Source organism: Lampris incognitus, chromosome 16 (assembly GCF_029633865.1).
Source record: "Lampris incognitus isolate fLamInc1 chromosome 16, fLamInc1.hap2, whole genome shotgun sequence".
Classification (NCBI taxonomy): domain Eukaryota; kingdom Metazoa; phylum Chordata; class Actinopteri; order Lampriformes; family Lampridae; genus Lampris; species Lampris incognitus.
In genome coordinates, this window is record NC_079226.1 from 16,030,467 (window position 1) to 16,047,520 (window position 17,054).

The 17,054-nt window shown below is 45.2% G+C and overlaps 1 protein-coding gene across 2 annotated transcripts in view; it reads left to right on the plus strand.

The window, feature by feature from the left end:
* The window catches only part of prkd3 (protein kinase D3), a 52,369-nt gene that overhangs the window by 15,014 nt on the left and 20,301 nt on the right, over positions 1–17,054 (plus strand). For both annotated transcript variants that reach the window (XM_056296492.1, XM_056296493.1), the window contains exons 3-5: positions 8,906–9,044; positions 14,768–14,899; positions 15,401–15,558. In XM_056296492.1, the coding sequence (XP_056152467.1) occupies positions 8,906–9,044; positions 14,768–14,899; positions 15,401–15,558 (429 nt within the window). The remainder of the gene's footprint in view (positions 1–8,905; positions 9,045–14,767; positions 14,900–15,400; positions 15,559–17,054) is intronic.

Here is a 17,054-nt window from a genome sequence, read left to right on the forward strand (position 1 = left end):
CCCCTATTATATCCGGCCCAATTACCCCACTCTTCCGAGCCGTCCCGGTGTCCCGTCCCGGTCAGCCCAGGGAGGGCTGCAGACTACCACATGCCTCCTCCGATACATGTGGAGTCGCCCAGCTGTTTCTTTTCACCTGACAGTGAGGAGTTTCACCAGGGGGACGTATCGCGTGGGAGGATCACGCTATTCCCCCCCAGTTCCCCCTCCTCCCTGAACGGGCGCCCTGATCGACCAGAGGAGGTGCTAGTGCAGCGACCAGGACACATACCCACATCCGGCTTCCCACCCGCAGACACGGTCAATTGTATCTGGTAAGGACGCCCAACCAAGCCGTAGGTAACACGGGGATTCAAACTGGCGATCCCTGTGTTGGTAGGCAACGGAATAGACCGCTACGCTACTGGCACACCCCTAACGTAGTGTTGTTATTCTATGTTAAGTACACTGAGAGAGCCACGAAACCGGAGTCAAGTTCCATGTACGTGCAAACCTACATGGCCTATAAACATGATTTTGACTTCACTAACGGACAGTCGGTGAATGCAAAAACTTGCCCCCTGGTTTGCTGATAAGGCTGCATTGCATAAGAAAATTTGAATGTCAGTGTACTTACTGTATGATGTAGGGGTTGTTATTTGTGTTTTCTTCTATTGCCTTTGTGCTAATGGAATGTCATCCCTACAATACAGGGATGATGTTTTTGATTTTGATGTTGATATACTATATTAATCCCCATGGGGAAATTAAAGACCTGTGGGGATGTTGAAAATTGTGATTGTTTCCTTTTAAGCTACACAAGTAAACAGCGTTGACAACCTGTGTACTTGGTAGGTCTCCTGCCATTGTGTCCCAGATACCATGAAAGAGGCCACTTAAAACCTCTAAAAGAAGCCTCTAAAGGAGAGATCAGCATCTTGTGTCTCCTGGTGCCGGGTCAGAAGAGCAGTGTGTTCTGTCTCTTGGCACAGATAAACAATTGCATACACAGCAGTCAATGGTTTCATTTATCTGGTAGATAAAAGCACCATGTCTTATACTGGTCTTATGATGGGCTTTACCCTTCCACCTCTGGCTAAATAGATGAGGTCCTTCATTTTCCCACCAAAGGCTAACTTCTTTACAGGAGCCCAGTACCTTGATTAAAATGTAGCCAGGTTTTGTGCACAAATATGTTGAATAATACTTCTTGCTTTCGTTTTATTGGTGTAGTGTTTCTTACTGATAACAAATATTGCACCGGTAGTCTGTCTATGTTGCATTGTATACAGTCTGTACCCTGACTAACCGGCGTTTTTCTGCTAAAAGACAGATCTAGAATGGAGGTCTAGCACGTGTCTGTGATGTTGCCAACAACCAATCATTGTTGCCAAGAACCAATCGCGGAAGAGAGATCAAAATCCACCTTTCTCGACGGGACGCTGTGGTTGGCTGTTGTCGGAGAGCTCTCACTTTGTAAAGCTACAAAGCTTTAGCACCGATTGCTCCAGCAGGCTGACGTTGAGCCCAGTGTATCGCTGTAGCCGTCCACCGGGATCTGGGCTGGCCCACCGCCAGACTAATAAAGGTGTGAGGCTGCCTGGGGTCAGGCAGCATACCTTTCCTCACTCTAATCACATGACCATCTGTCGGGCCCCGCTTGCCCTTCCTAACACCGCTTCCCCCAGCACTGCCCACCTCCACCTCACATCTCATTTACACACTTGCACACATACATGCATGTGCACACATTTGCATGCCCCCCCATACACACACACACACACACTATTCTCTCCTGACTAGAGCATTCATTGTGCTGTTTGATTGAGTGCCCGCACACATTGGTTTTGTGTTATGCTGCGGTGATGGCGACAAAATGAAGCAGAATGTTTCAAACCAGAATACTCAAAATCAGCCAAGACCCTTTTCCCAGCAATGATGTCATAGTTGCTCCTTATTATTATTCATGAGTCTATCAGTTCCCTGATTCATCAGTTTATGTCTTGAGATTTCCAAGTCATATGATAGCAATGATTGTGCAAGGAAAACAATCTATCAGTTTGCCTTAAAAACCATTGTACTTTTTTCCCCCCCAAGTCTGCTTTGAAGCAAATTTCTTTTCACTCCTGAAGAAATGGGACCATATTTCACGTTTATCTCATTCCCTGGCCCTCTCCAACTCCTCCTCCTCCTCCTCCCCCTCCCTCTTCTCTTCTCTCCTTGCTCTCACTCTTTTTCCTTCTAACAGGATTTAACATATCAATGGCAGATTAGTCCGTTTAACAAAAGCTTTCTCCCGCAAAGCCCATTTCCACTCGTCTCTCCAGCCAGACTCGCAGACCTCACACACCGCTTCGCCGTGCCGGGGTCTTTGGTGTGTGTGTGGTCGTTGCTGCTTGGCTGCTTGGATGTGCGCTGCAAGGCCCCCCATGTTTGATGGTGACAACAGACATGTTTAGTCACTATGGGCTTCAGAGACGTACACATGTTGCATGTGTGGGTTTCGGGTGAGGATTACAAACAAGAGAGTGCCTGTGCATACGAGCGCAGTGCTGACGTTAACCTACGCGTGTGTGTGTGTGTGTGTGTGTGAGGTGGGGGGGATTGGTTTGTAAAAATGCAGTAATGTTGGCTCTGGTCGTGCATATACCCTCGAGTTAGTCTTGATTTATGAGACTTATTACCTGTAGGATTTTAACGATGTACGGTTAAACTGTTGTCCAAAACCTGCCTGTCTTTTGTTACTGTACGTACCTCTGACTTCCTTCTGTTGTAACGGGCCATGGAAAACAGCAGCGGCATCTACTCCCCCGGCCTGTTGACTCGCTGGCCCCCGGAATTCTCCCGCATTGGAATGGGAACCATTCTGTTCAGTGGAAAATGTTGCAAGGGGTGTCAATTGGAGGTGACTCCAGCTGGCTAGCTCACGGCATTAGCCAGGATTTGCGTGAGTGTGCGCATTAGTTTGTGTGTTTATCCTTGTGTGTGTGTGTGTGTGTGAGTGTGTGTCCTATCCTGTGGGTCGGAGAGCAGGCGTGTTAGATGGGTGGTGGAAAACCACGTCGTGACATTGCAGCAGACACAGGAAGGATGCCTCCCTCCCCGCTTGTGGTGGTGATTGACTGAGCCATATACCATTAATCACTTGAATAGGTGACAGGGTTTAGGATGTGAGGAGCGGGAAGCTGGAAATGTTCCATTATACAGGCACGTGCCTTTGATTTCAGTGCTCACAGCGAAAGTTTCCTCGCAAACTTTTTGCACTGTTAGATTTAATCCAGTTTGCATTTCGATATTTTGCACCCGGTCATTTTGATAGACTTGAAGTCAGCCTCAGACCTGGCATGCGGAAATGACTAAACTGGCTAAGGCATGACTGCGAATTTTTTTTGAGTAGTTATGGTGTTTACACTTCAATGTAGACATCCCATTATTTTTAATGTACCATCAAAACCTTGCTTTTAGGACAGCCACATACTGTAGGTAATTGCCAAAGATACTTGGCAAATTATATCTTAAGCTTCATCATCCATTATTTCACTGGATTCTATCTTGTCAGCTCATCAGTTGAATTGTGTGTGTGTGTGTGTGTGTGTGTGTGTGTATCTCATGATCTCATTTTAATGTTCATGTATAGCTAGATAGGCAGACAACTTTTTTAGTCCCCAAAGGGGGAATTCCTTTGCCACCAGACCAGGAGCATAAATATATCAACAATAGACAGACAGACATCACATACAGTAAAAAACAACACGTAGTAAAAAGCAATTATAGGTTTGCTTTCTATGTCATGATTAATAAGCAGGCGCAGGCACCACATCTAACTGATGCATCTATACAGCATCAGATGTGGCATGATGCAGCACATGCCATACCACCAAATCAAATGTTCTCCTCTCCGCTATGTTGTTTTGTGAATAAGAATTGATGTGTAGTTCCATATCATTAGCAGCAGTATTTGTTCAGGCAAGCATGCCTTACATATTTGGTTGTATGGCCTAAACTAAACTATGAAACACTCCAATAGCGCGCTACTGTGCGGAATATTATTTGGCCTTTCATAGTTTAATGTTTTTCCTCTCCCCTCTCAGCTTTGAAAATTGAAGGTGCTGAGTAAGGTGAGAGGTTCGCGTTGTCCCCCATCACTCCTTTATGAGTGTTTATGTATCTGTAAGTCTTCTGAGGGGCTCCAGGTGTCCCGCCCTGTGTCCAGAGTGTGTGCCAACCCTGATGCCGCTGGGCCTCGTCGGCCCTGATGCTCTGATTGGTATTGTTCAGTATGGCCCATTGTGTGTGACCCCAGTTCAGGGGGAAACAGCTGGTGGACCTCTCATACCAGTTCGTTTGGCATGGAGACCGGCCTCATGTCTAAGCATAAGATCACAGCGCTCCATGCCTACTTTGATGCCTGCCATACAGGATAGTTCCACACATCCATCTTCAGCTCACTCTCTCTTCCTCCCCATCGACTGTTTAGCCCTCACATGTGTAAATATGCTGTGGAGGAGATGAGAGCAGGCTTTCCTTTGGTTGTTGGTCATGCTTTCTGTGAAACAGGCTTCTTCCATGAACTAAGGAAGATCTGAGTGGGGTTGAAATGACCTTGCGTGATCTTTTCCTGGCACAACCTATCCTTTTAAGAGCACAGAGAAGCTGGCTCCTGATTACCGCGCAGCAAAGAGCCCTGACACCACTGCATTCTCCAGCTCTGGAATTTAATGTTAGGTTGCCGTGCGTGTATGCCCAGTGTATGTGCGTGTTGTGTATGTTTGTTTATAGGCAATATTCTGGTTGTGTAACCCTTCTCTTCCTGACTGAACATTAGACTCCAACAGGTTCTGAGCAGCTCTCGGCACAGGAAGTGACTCACTATTGACTGGCGCTTTGCTTCCTGTGCACTGATTCTCTTCTACTCTTCTCAGGATGTTTACACCCCCTCCTCCTCCTTTCTTCCCTCCCTCTCCTCCCTCCCCTCCTTGGCCAATAACCTCACCTCACTCTCCTCAGGTCCAGTTCATGCCCTGGCCTGGTTTGGCTCCGTTTGTTATCGGCGGTATTGTCTCTAGTAGTGTTGAAAGCACCTTGCTCCATATTTTGATGCCGAGCTGGTAGCATCGACGTGCTAGAATCTTCATCTACATTGCTGAAGAGTCGAGTCACCCCCTTTCTCTGCTTATTGATTTTTACATTTACGTTACATTTTCTCATTTAGCAGACACTTCTTATCCTACATGGCTTGCAAGAGAGTCGGCAATCATCAAACAAATTAGGGCCTTACTAACTGGCATTATAGAGTCAAGTCAAGTGTATTATTATAGCCCAAAATCACAAGGTAGTCCTGAAGGGCTTTACAATCAGAATGATATAAAACAATATGCAAAGATATATGACATACGACACCCTCTACCCTTGGACCCTAGACCCGAATGAAGAAAAACTTCACAAGGAAAACCTTATCAGGAAATGGGAGAAACCTCAGGAGGAGCAACAGAGGAGGGATCCCTCTTCCAGGACAGACATGCAATAGGTGTCAAATGCACAAAATACACAAAAGTAACAGAATTATAATGTAACATCATAGATTGCGCACAGAGCGAGGTAATGTAGAGTACATACATTTAATGCATAAAATTTTGCAAATTTAAATGTACTGGGTAATAAAATTGTAAAGAGAGTGCAAGGCAAATTTAGTGAATCTGTGACCGTCCGAGACAATGTCAGGAACCACACAGATGCAGTCGAGAGCCGGCGGGACCCTGTGCCACAAAGCCAGCTCTGCTCAGTGGGGCAGACTTCACATGCACACAAGAAGCAGACTTTGACACAGCATTCACACAGGGAGAAGAAAGAGGAGAGTAGTGATGACATTGATGCAGAATTACTCATAGTGAAAACAAACAGTATAAAAACAATTATGAACGAGAACAATGCAAACAATAGTTTAAATCTCCAGGTGGGTGGGACTGTGACCAAGGGAAGACAGGACGCAGCACAAACAGGATCCAATGTCATCAGGCGGCCGAGAGAGAGGGGGCGAGAGAGATGATCCCATGGTCATCAGACAGCCCAAAGAGGAAGACATTTGGTTCTAGAAAGACGATTTTTAGAGCGTTTTACGGTAATCATAACATAGCCAAGAGTGCATGTTATGTGGAGTGCAATAAGTGTAGGTTTGCCTTAGATCATCAAGAGATGGAGAATAGTCAAATAAAAGTGCAAAGGAAATGAATATTGCCACAAAACAGTAAAACAGGCAAATTATGTCATGAGAGCATGAAAACTGGCAAGTGTAAGTAGAAAAGGGCTCAATATTCGACACCAATAATAATGGTTTTTATTTAAGTAAGGGTGTAGTCTACATCCGTCAACTTGTCGACGACACAGGATGTCCATCTGAGGATCTTCCGGCTGCTGTGCAGGATAGAGACGGGTGGCGTGAGAGGGTCAGATCCATCCAAGGATACTCGACCTGATGATGATGAAGGGTGTAGTAGTCGCAGCTGGTACCAGTTCATATTCACTGCAAAGTACTACCAGGGACCATTAAGGCCTTTCTTGAAGAAAGTAATCAACTCCGTAGCTCTGATAGGGACCGGGAGTCTGTTCCACCATTTTGGGGTCAGGTAAGAGAATATTCTCAACCTAGAGCTTTTCACTTCGGTAGAGGGGGTAGATAGGGAGATAGTAGACAGATAGTAGCCTACAAGAGGTAGAACAAAGTGGGTGATCAGGAGTGTATGTTAAAGATGCCATATACGACATTCAGCACCAGCATCTCAGACCAAAACTAGAAGAGTGCTCTCAGTTAAGTGCAGATGCCCGCTAGGCATATCTCACCTCCGGTGCTCGGACTTGGTGACAAACCAGCCCCTTTTTTTAGCCTACCAGGAGAAGGGAAATACGCAGATTTTGCCAACAAAATACGGAGGCACTGCCTGCATATCGCCCCTTCTCCGGTGCTCAGACCTGGGCGAAAAACCAGCTGAGGAGTTAGCACTCAGTTACGGTATAAAACAGGTTTTTCAAAGGTTTTCAATCACCACAACCAGGAGAGGTCCTTGATCATCGTGTGGCATGTGGGGAGGTGTGTCGAAGGTGCCTGGCTGGGAGAGCTGGCATTGGATTGGCTGGGGGAGCCAGGTCTGCTGTGTCCTGTGGGCCCAGGGACCACAGCCCTGCCCGGAGCTGCCCCCGAGGAGGAAACACTGAGGGAGGTCTGACTTGGAAGTGGGGCAGGCAAAGCTAACTGCTAGCCCATGCCGACCGGCAGTTCTGACAGTCATCCTGGCTGGCGTTCGTTCTCTTGGACAGCAATTTTTTTTTTTGTAGTTTGATATATGTGTTCTTGTAATTTTTGGATATGTTTTTGTCTTTGTGTTGCGCTGCTGTGGGCTGTGGGAAATGAAATATCGTTTCCCACAAAGTGTTCCTGATTCCTGATCATACAGTCATAACTGCACAAAAATTATTAGGCTGACAGGCCAAGTTGTATGCAAGATTAGCAGCGGACAGATACACAGACGCACACACAGACAGAAAAACCAGTGTTTTTCCTGCCATTATAAGACTTTTGTGCGGTGCCTAAGTCGATTTGAACGGGAAATGTGTGTGTGTGTGTGTGTGTGTGTGTGTGTGTGTGTGTGTGTGTGTGTGGGGGGGGGGGTTAATATGCAGCACTCAAGCTAAAAAAATCTACCTCATAAAAATGTTTTGCATAGCGTCCTAGGCGGACCCTCGCATGAATGCGACCAAGTCTAATATGAACTTGGACTTTTCAAAAAGAAAATGTTTGCTATGCAACTGTTTCGGTCTGACCATAAACCTGTCTTATTTTCATAGTATAATAAAGTTGCATAAGCCGTTTACGCTCGCACCTGCATGATTCACATCTCCCTGTCAGGTACGGACCTAACCACTTTAGTGCGGTGCCAACAACACCCAGACCCACTAATGTCAACAGCAGAATGCGGTGATTTACTGCGTCAAATTTGGCAGATGGGTGAAACTGCTCCGAAAGTTGTTGACACGACGACGCTGGGACTAGTTAATCACGATGATGATTTGTTGTGTCGTTTCCTATTTTGGGTGAGAATGATAACGGTACAATTGAAAACAAGTTGTTTGGCATGTTTTCATTGCCATCACCTGCAGGCCCAGTATCAGTATCACCATCAGTTTTATTAGCCTAGTAAGTTTGCACATAAAAGGAATGTGACTTGGCATTTTGCCAATTATACCCTATTAACTACTTGTATCGAATTGGGCAAGGCGAATAAAATAGCAGGAAATAGTGGATCTCTAATGGTGGTGGACTGCTAATTATTATGACGACGATCATTTATAACCGTCAGACCGTGCTGGACTTGAAGACTAAATGTTCCAGACTTGTGTGCACCTCCGGAGGTACCGGAGACATTGTTTACAACCCCACGGTGTCTTGGAGCACAACATATCGGGTTTATGTAAGAGCTATGGTGTCGATATCGTAAGTGGAAAAAGTGGCATCGGGACATCTCTAGAGCCGAGTGTGTGTGTGTGTGTGTGTGTGTGTGTGTGTGTGTGTGTGTGTGTGTGTGTGTGTGCATGTGCACTTGCATGTATTTGTGTCTGTGTATGTCCTTTCGTGAGTGTGTGGTTGTGTAGGAGGTAGAGGATGTTGTTGGAGTCTTTGGAGGCTGATGTTCTCTGTCTGTCTGTGTCTGTCTGTCTGTCAGTCTGTCTGTCTGTCTGTCTCTCTCTCAAGACGGACCAAACTGACAGATTCTTGTCTGCCCTGATTAGTTTTTTTTTTTTTTGTGGCATGCGCAGAGCTGTCACATTCGTAGTGCAGTGCTTCTCCAGACCAAATTCTGTACCTTGTGCTCTACCTTTCCTCTCATCTCCTGTGTTCAAAACAATACTTTTTGTGGGTTCCCCGTCTCTCCAGTTCCCGGAGTGTGGCTTCTTTGGGATGTATGACAAGATCCTGCTGTTCCGCCACGACTTGAATGATGAGAACATCCTGCAGAGGCTGACCTCAGCAGAAGACATCCATGAGGGAGACCTCATCGAGGTGGTGCTTTCTGGTAAGTGGGCCAATTATGGGTTGAAGCGGAGGACCGAGTGTTAAAATTGTCATGTTTCCGAGTTTTACACACCCTTGTTTGTTTGTTCTGGGTGCTTAGAGTGGAAGTGTAAATAAAGATAAAGCGTAAAAGATGTGTACAAGTGTAATTGCTACTTTTATAGTTATGTAAAGATGGAAAAACATTCAGTCTGCTGACCCTCTTCAGGGATATGTAGCTCTTGGAAAATGTTTTGCCTCTGAATCCAAGCAGCAGGGTTATATCAAACTGAGACTGCAACTAATGAAAAAGTACCATTATAAAATTTTAATGGACTTAACCATAAATTAAACATTCAATTTATGTGGCTCATTAATGATCTTTGGAGGGTAGACCCACACACACATGTACCTCAACCATGCACACACACTCACACACATGCATACGCAAACACAAACACACGGTAGGCCACAGAGAAGCACCTCTGGACTTAATTAGGATTCAGTGTCTCGCTCAAGAACAGTTTGGCAGGGCGGTTGATATTGCTGACACAAGGAGTCTGTACTCCTTCACTCATATTTTGGGGTTGAACTCTGTGATATAGTCTTTTTTTAACATGCTTCACATAATATTTTACCGGCCTTTACCTTTTGTAGCGGTGACACAGGTGCTTGGCTTCCTTTGTGACTTCCTGCTGTGAATTATTCAGTTTCCTGCACAGCGGCATGAAATGCCCGCTCTGTTCACTTCTATTCTTCTGTCCCATCTGTCTGCGTTGGGAAGCACCTGACACCACCCATGCTGAATATCTTCCTCTCTCTGGGGGGTAAGAGTATTGTTTAAATGGATTTGAGATGGATTTGGTGGTGGAGGGGGGGGTGTTATGTAGGTTCAGGATCGGAGGGTGCTTTAGGGATGAGGACTAAGGAATGTAGACTTAAGGCTGGGGAGCTTCCTTCTTTTTTGTTTTTGACTATCTCTGTTTGTCTTGCGCTCTCTTTTATGTCTGTCAAGCCTTTGTTTCTCCCTTTATCTCTTGTTTTCTCTCTCTGTCTAAATCCCCCCCCCCCCCGCTCTAACACATCCGTCAACAGGTGTTTGCCAAAGTATGTGGAAATACAACGCGTATAACCTGGGACGTAACTAATTAGAGAGGGTCGGAAAAGTTTGGGAATCTTTGAATTTCCTCAAGTGTGCCTGATCCAAGAGTTAGCGCTAGTCCTTATCTAACCCTCAGCAGCTTGGCTTGCCTCATCAGAGTGGCTTTGCATGGCAGACATTTCAGCTGTGTTTGAGAAACTCAAGCCGACAAAATCCACTTTCACAAGCCTCTCATTTGGTTCAGAGGAGAAAAAACAAACCTTTTCCGCCTCGCTATTTGTCTCCTGTCATCCTCCCTCCAGTTCTCTCAAACCAACCTGTTGTTGCGTTCTGCGACTGTGGGAGAAAACGGGTTTTGAAAATCTTCCTTGCTGAGAGAGGGAGGCAAGCGAGGCTTTTTCTTGGCCCCAGATTCAAAGGAGAGGGGCTTGTTTTCCCTGCAGTAAGTGATTGTAGTGGACCCATGAAGTGTAAACATGCTCTGATGTGCGGGCCGGCCCAGGACAGTGAGTGGACAGTGCACAGGCCATCTCGGCCCAGGAGGTTTGAGGTTTGGCCTCGCTGATTGTTCCTGCGTTCTGTTTTTTTTCACTTGTCTTTTCCCACCCGTTTTTACGAGCTCTCAGTCCAGCGAAGCTTGGAGTGTGAAATCGGTATTCTACAATGCTCTTGTCATTGCCGTAGATATGGCAAAACATGTGGTCGTGGAATAGAAACATGCGCCGTCCAAACAGAAACTCGGTACCATGAAAGCGAACAGACACCACATTGATTTGAGTCTTTCTGCTCGTGAGAAGCGCTGTGAGAAACGGCAAGTCGCGTTGATGTTCGGCATTGTTTGATGCTAATTAGCATGACAAGCGTTACATAAAACTGTGACTGCTAAGAGGCGGCCAGTTGTTTTGCAGATATGTGTGAAAAGGCTCATGAATGCCTCCTTTCATGTGTCTGTGCTAGAGAGCTGTGTTCAGCCCCGTGACATGTGACTGGCTTGAGTTCTTTCTCCGCTTTGAAGTCGGACCCAAACTGCACCCTTTCCCCAAAAACACTCCTAGTGCTCTGAAAGGGAAAATATGCATCCCAAATCTTCTCCGATGACTTTTTTTTAAAAATTGAACGTTTTATACATACATATATGACTGTCACGAGGTGATGTTGAAACTGTTATCATGATAATATGGGGCATTTTACACAATACCGATTTATGTCATGATATCTGCTTACCTATGCAAAACATACCATGTTTAAGAGTCCAGCTGAGGTTTATCCCATTGAACTGTTTAGTAAAGTAGACTATCAAACCTAAACTGGTTTACAAGTGGATTCTCCCTCAAAGATTTCGGACTTCATTTTGGGAAAAATTTCAGGTAAAAGATTCTTGTTATTATTAATTTAGGCAGCAAAATTGCACATCACGATATGACAATATCCAAGTTTCATCGCAATATAACACCATCAAAAGGCAATAAACAATAATATTGAGTTGTTGCTCAGCTCGATATACAACTAAGAAAATTGACCTACGGTGATGCCAGTTTGGTATTACTTGGTAACAAGTTGGTATTAGTTGAGCTTAAAAAAGCTTCAGGCATATGTCATTTCATTAAGAAAATAGAAATGTGTAAGACTTTCTGCTATAAGCAGATTTAAAACCATGAGATGAAAAACTAAGAGCGTTTCAGTTGGTTTATCTTACACGATAAATCGTTACGTTCTTGGGCGGCACGGTGGCCCAGTGGTTAGGACTATTGCCTCACAGCAAGAAGGTCCTGGGTTCGAACCCCAGGCCGTCCCAGGTCCTTTCTGTGTGGAGTTTGCATGTTCTCCCTGTGTCTGCGTGGGTTTCCTCCGGGGTGCTCCGGTTTCCTCCCACCATCAAAAAGACACGCATGTTAGTGTTAATACTCCTGTGTGTGCCCCTGAGCAAGGCAGTGGAGAGAAGAACTGGAGTTGGTCCCCGGGCGCTGCAGCTGCCCACTGCTCCTATACAATAGGATGGGTTAAATGCAGAGAACACATTTGACAAAATAAAGTGTCTTCCTTCTTAAAATGTTTCTTTAACAATAAAAGGGAACTATGTTGGGCAGGACACAGGAGAGGAGCTTTCTTGTGGACCAAGCATATATTTTATTTGGCAGCACATGGACATTACACCCGACATCTGGTCAGCTCAGTACGCCCCTTTCTGGAGCAATCCATTGTCCATGTATACACTGTAAATAACAGACATCCTACCCATTCGTCCCACTTGTGTAGAGACATATTTATTAATGTACAAATTGGTTTATGTAGATACTCCACCAGTTTGTTAGTCTTGTGATGGTTCATGCTGGTGGAAATTGAATTAATGCCTGTTAATTCGTACGGTTCAGTGTTTGCGTGACATCAGAGTTGTGCTCTGATCGATTCCCAGAATCTCTTTGAGAACTCAGGACCAAGGACACATGAATCATTTTTTTGCAGATTAGCGACACATAGGCGCTACTTCAGGATTTTATACTGTGAAATCTCCCACCGTGAACACAGAAAAATCCCTCGAGGATGTGGTTTAATGGGGGTGGGGGTGGGGTGGGGTGGGGGTTGGGGGACGACAGTGCTCATGACACCTACCCACATCTGTGTGAGTGCCCAACCAAAAGATTGCGGGCCATCATCCGGGTCGGGGACGTATCCCACCCAAGATGACCCGTTATCAAGAAATGGCGAGCAACCCGGAAAAGCGTGACACCGTGAATATTGTCAAACAGCAACAGGGCTTCTCTCCTGTGGGTCGCAGCCCTTCTCCGTCTAATCTGTCTGTAACCGTGTCCAAGTGTGGGTATGCCCGCGTTGTGTCTGGTAGAACCAGCTGATTTCTGATTTTAATCACTCAGGGGTGTTTGCATTGCAGCAGCAGTATCGGAAAGCCACCAGAGGGGAGCGCAATAAATAGCCCAATGACTAGACGACAATAAATTATGCAGTGCTAAAAGGGAGCACCGTCGCTATGAAGGGCTGTTTGTTGTATTCTGGATAGGCCGGGGCAGTAGTTCAGTATCATTGTTTGTTGTATCAGGGTGAAATTTTTACATTGTCATTGCGATGCACAATTTTTGTTGTCTAAATCAACGAAAACGAGAGTCTGTCTCTTAGATAGAGTCTGATTCTGGGTACCATTTGAAGGTGCCTGTTGAAACAGTGTGCGTGCTTTCTCAGTGAATAAGGGGTTGAGATTGGGCTTGCGTGCTGCCTTTTCCCTTGTGGAAATGTATTGTATTTTTAGGAACTGGAGAACAGTTGGATTTGGGATGATGGGCTCCATATGGAATATATAATTCACCTGAAAGTTTTTGTTCCTTTTTTTTTCTAAATTTTTTTTTTTTTTTTGTAGAGCGTCTGTGCACTTTCCACAGAAAGTCTTGTTTTGTTATTGGATAGAGGTCACATTTTTGTTTCTCATGCTGGCAACTCATCACAACAATAGTTGATGAAAAAGGTCCTCGGATGTTAAAGGAAAAAACATCAGTTGAATCACCTCATTTACAGGAACGGAAACAATAAAAAATGTACACATGCACCCACACATGCACGCACACACACGAATACACTCGGTCTATGTCATCACCATCATTATAAGCACACGGTGCACGGCTAAACACAAGTGTAAAAGTTAATGAGTCCATTGTTGGTCGGCGCTGAAGTCACGGTCACATACTGCACAGCGACGGTGAAATGGAGACAGCCGCTCTCAGGAGTGTAGCGTACATCTTTACGTCCCGTTGCCAAATGCAGTCCCTGAGAGGAAAGGGGTTTCAGTCATACGGACCGGTTTGGTGGCAGTCACGTCTATCTCTTACTCATCCTCACAACCTAGATGAGTCAGAGCCGGGATGGACCAGCACTCTCATCCAACAATGACCTCAGTGTGTCTGGTCAATAAAAAACAACAGATGGAGAAAGAAAGAAAGAATGAAAGAAAGGAAGGAAAGATGGATGGAAAATTAAAACTGATGGAGAGAGAGGAGGACAGACAAGCGAGAGAGAGGTAGAGTGATGGATAGAAAAAAAATAGACAGATGGTAGATAGGTAGGTTGATTGACAGAGTGATAGGTGGCGACAGAGAGAGAATAGGTTAAGACAGAAAGAGAGGTATCTATAACTCCGGGGTATTAAAGGTTGAAATATGCCCTCTAAATGGATGCGTTACAGAAGTGTATTTTTCAGTCTGCATGACTGAGCCCAGGGTGTATGTCCTGTGGATTTAATAGCCAGGTGTTGTAGAAGCTGTCTTTAATGTTGTAGTTCTGGTGCCCTCTATTGAAGCAGTGTGGCTGTAACACACAGCGTGGGAGCGCTCATGTACACTAACCCCAACACATGCAGTGGAGCTCACACACACGGTGAGAGGTTAGCTTCTCAGTTATGCCAGTCCAATGCTACACTTTCTAAAATACATTTTCAGTGTTGCACATGTTCAGAATATTTTCGGTAAATGCCCCCCCTCCGTTCCTGTTTTTTTTTCTTTCTGGCTGCTCTTTCGTTCGTCATCTGTTCTCATACGTTTTCCTGGGTTGAAAGTCTGCCGCTTGCTTAATCACACTTTTTTATTTGTTTGTTTTAGTTTTGCTGGGCTCGGGTTACATTGTTCTTTCGTTGTTTCTAGCACTAGCCACGGTCGAAGACTTCCAGATCCGCCCCCATGCCCTTTACGTTCACTCTTACAAGGCCCCCACCTTCTGCGACTACTGTGGGGAGATGCTGTGGGGCCTCGTACGGCAGGGGCTCAAATGTGAAGGTGAGGACCATGCACGCACACACGCGCACACACGCGCACACACACACACACACACCACATCTCCAACCTCAAGAATGCATCAGGGAGACGTACAAGAAAATGGGAGAGAGAGAGATTTGGTCTGGACACTGGAGCCAGTGAAATGCCTGACATTCAGATCCCTGTGGAGTTTTGGAACGCCGGCTTTGCCTTTCATTTTCTTTCTTTCTTTTTTGCTCTGCATTTGTTTTAGGCTCTTTCATTATCGTGTCATTTGACAGCATTTGAAGTCCACTCAGAGAATATGTCTGATTTAAACCGTTGATTTATGTGCCAGCGGAAAGTTGATGAGCAGGAATTTGTGTATTTCAAGGCAACAAGGGAGGACATCTTGTGGCTGTCATATAAATTAAAAAGATGTGCTTGTACCTGATAGCTTTTACCCTTATTTCACCCTTAACAACTTAATGTGGTTTGTTGCATCGCACCATCTAAGACTTTTTTTTTTGTTAATCTTGTTAGGATGTGGGCTTAACTACCACAAGCGTTGTGCCTTCAAGATTCCCAACAACTGCACTGGGGTCCGGAAGAGACGGTTGTCCAATGTCTCACTTCCTGGGCCCTCTCTCTCTGTCCCTCGGCCAGTGCCTGCTGAGAATGCAGTGGTCGTCCCGGATGAGGTGAGTTCCAGTACATGCAGGGTTTCCTGGAAGACCTGGAAATTTATATGCTTGATTGATCAAATGTCCAGGAAAAATTATTGACTGCAAATTATTGACTTCCAAGATGTGGACATCCTATGTAGGGCAAATGACCCTGTTAACCCCTGTGTGTGTGTGTTTGTGTGTGTGTGTGTGTGGGTGGGTGTGGGTGTGTCTGTGTGTGTCAATCAGTCCATCGGTACATAAGTAGGGGTTCTAGTGAGGCTATCACTGATAGTGAATACTGAATAAAATCACCTTCTGTGAGCAATGGTTGCCATGTGTATCCAAGCAAAAGTCATGGAAAACGTTCTTGAAAATTCCCAAAGAATGATTTCCTAAAAAGAATGGGAACTCTGGTATGGTTGAAATGTGAACAATAAATCAAAAAGAAGGAGAATGAAAACACTGAAGGGAAAGTCTAAAACGAAGCATAAAAAAGCATAGAAGTGATAGTTCAAGTCAAAGCAAGTGTAAGAAGTCTGTTTTTAGAAGGGATTTTAAGGTGTATACCGTTCCACAGGCCTGGGGCCTCGGTGCAGAAATCCCTTTTAGTCTTCCGCTGAACTCTGTGGAATGACCAAAAGGTTGTTGCCCGGGGATATTACACTGCATTTGCTCATAGAGGGTTAAAAGCTCAGAAATATATTATCACCAAAAAGAATTCTAATCTTGGAATTCTAACCTTGGAAATTTCCTTTCTTACTGAGAGACAAATACTTGCTGCTGTAAATCGGATACACTCTGCTGGCTAAGATTGGTGCACAGGGAGTCACAATAATCAGGACGAGACAAAATAACGGCATGGGTCACGTTTCCAAGGTGGTTAAAGAACAAGAAAAGCTCGGAGTTGTTGAAACTGTCTTAATCTGTTTTTCCAGACATAGATTGGAGTCAAAGATGACTCCAAGATTCCAACAATTTAGAGGTCCAACAGCATACACAAGGGATGTACAATGCAAGAGATATTGTGTTTTTGGAAAGTATTTAAGTATTATGAGTTAATTTGAGGCCTCAGTATAAGGTGTTGTCATCCCCTGGCCCTGACAGGGCAAGATAATCAGGGAGGTTTGCTCAGCTATTGGTCTCACCCTACACCAGGGGTGTCAAACTCCAGGCCTCGAGGGCGGCAGTGTCTGCAGGTATTTGTTGCAACCATGCACTACACCACCTGATTAAACTAGTTCCTTTCCCTCCTTGATCCAGGAGGTGAGCTAATTAGTGAAATCAGGTGGTGTAGTGCATGGTTGCAACAAATACCTGCAGACACTGCGGCCCTCTAGGCCTGGAGTTTGACACCCCTGCCCTACACACACTGTAGAAAGATGTAGAGAAATGGATGCTAGCCGAGCTGCTAGCCGTTATTTGCAAAGCCTCCCACCGTCTTCATGACAAGATGGTAAAACAGGGACGCTCCATCAGCATTTAGCTGCCGACATATAAGTGTACCAAAGAATGCTTTGGGAAGTCATCTG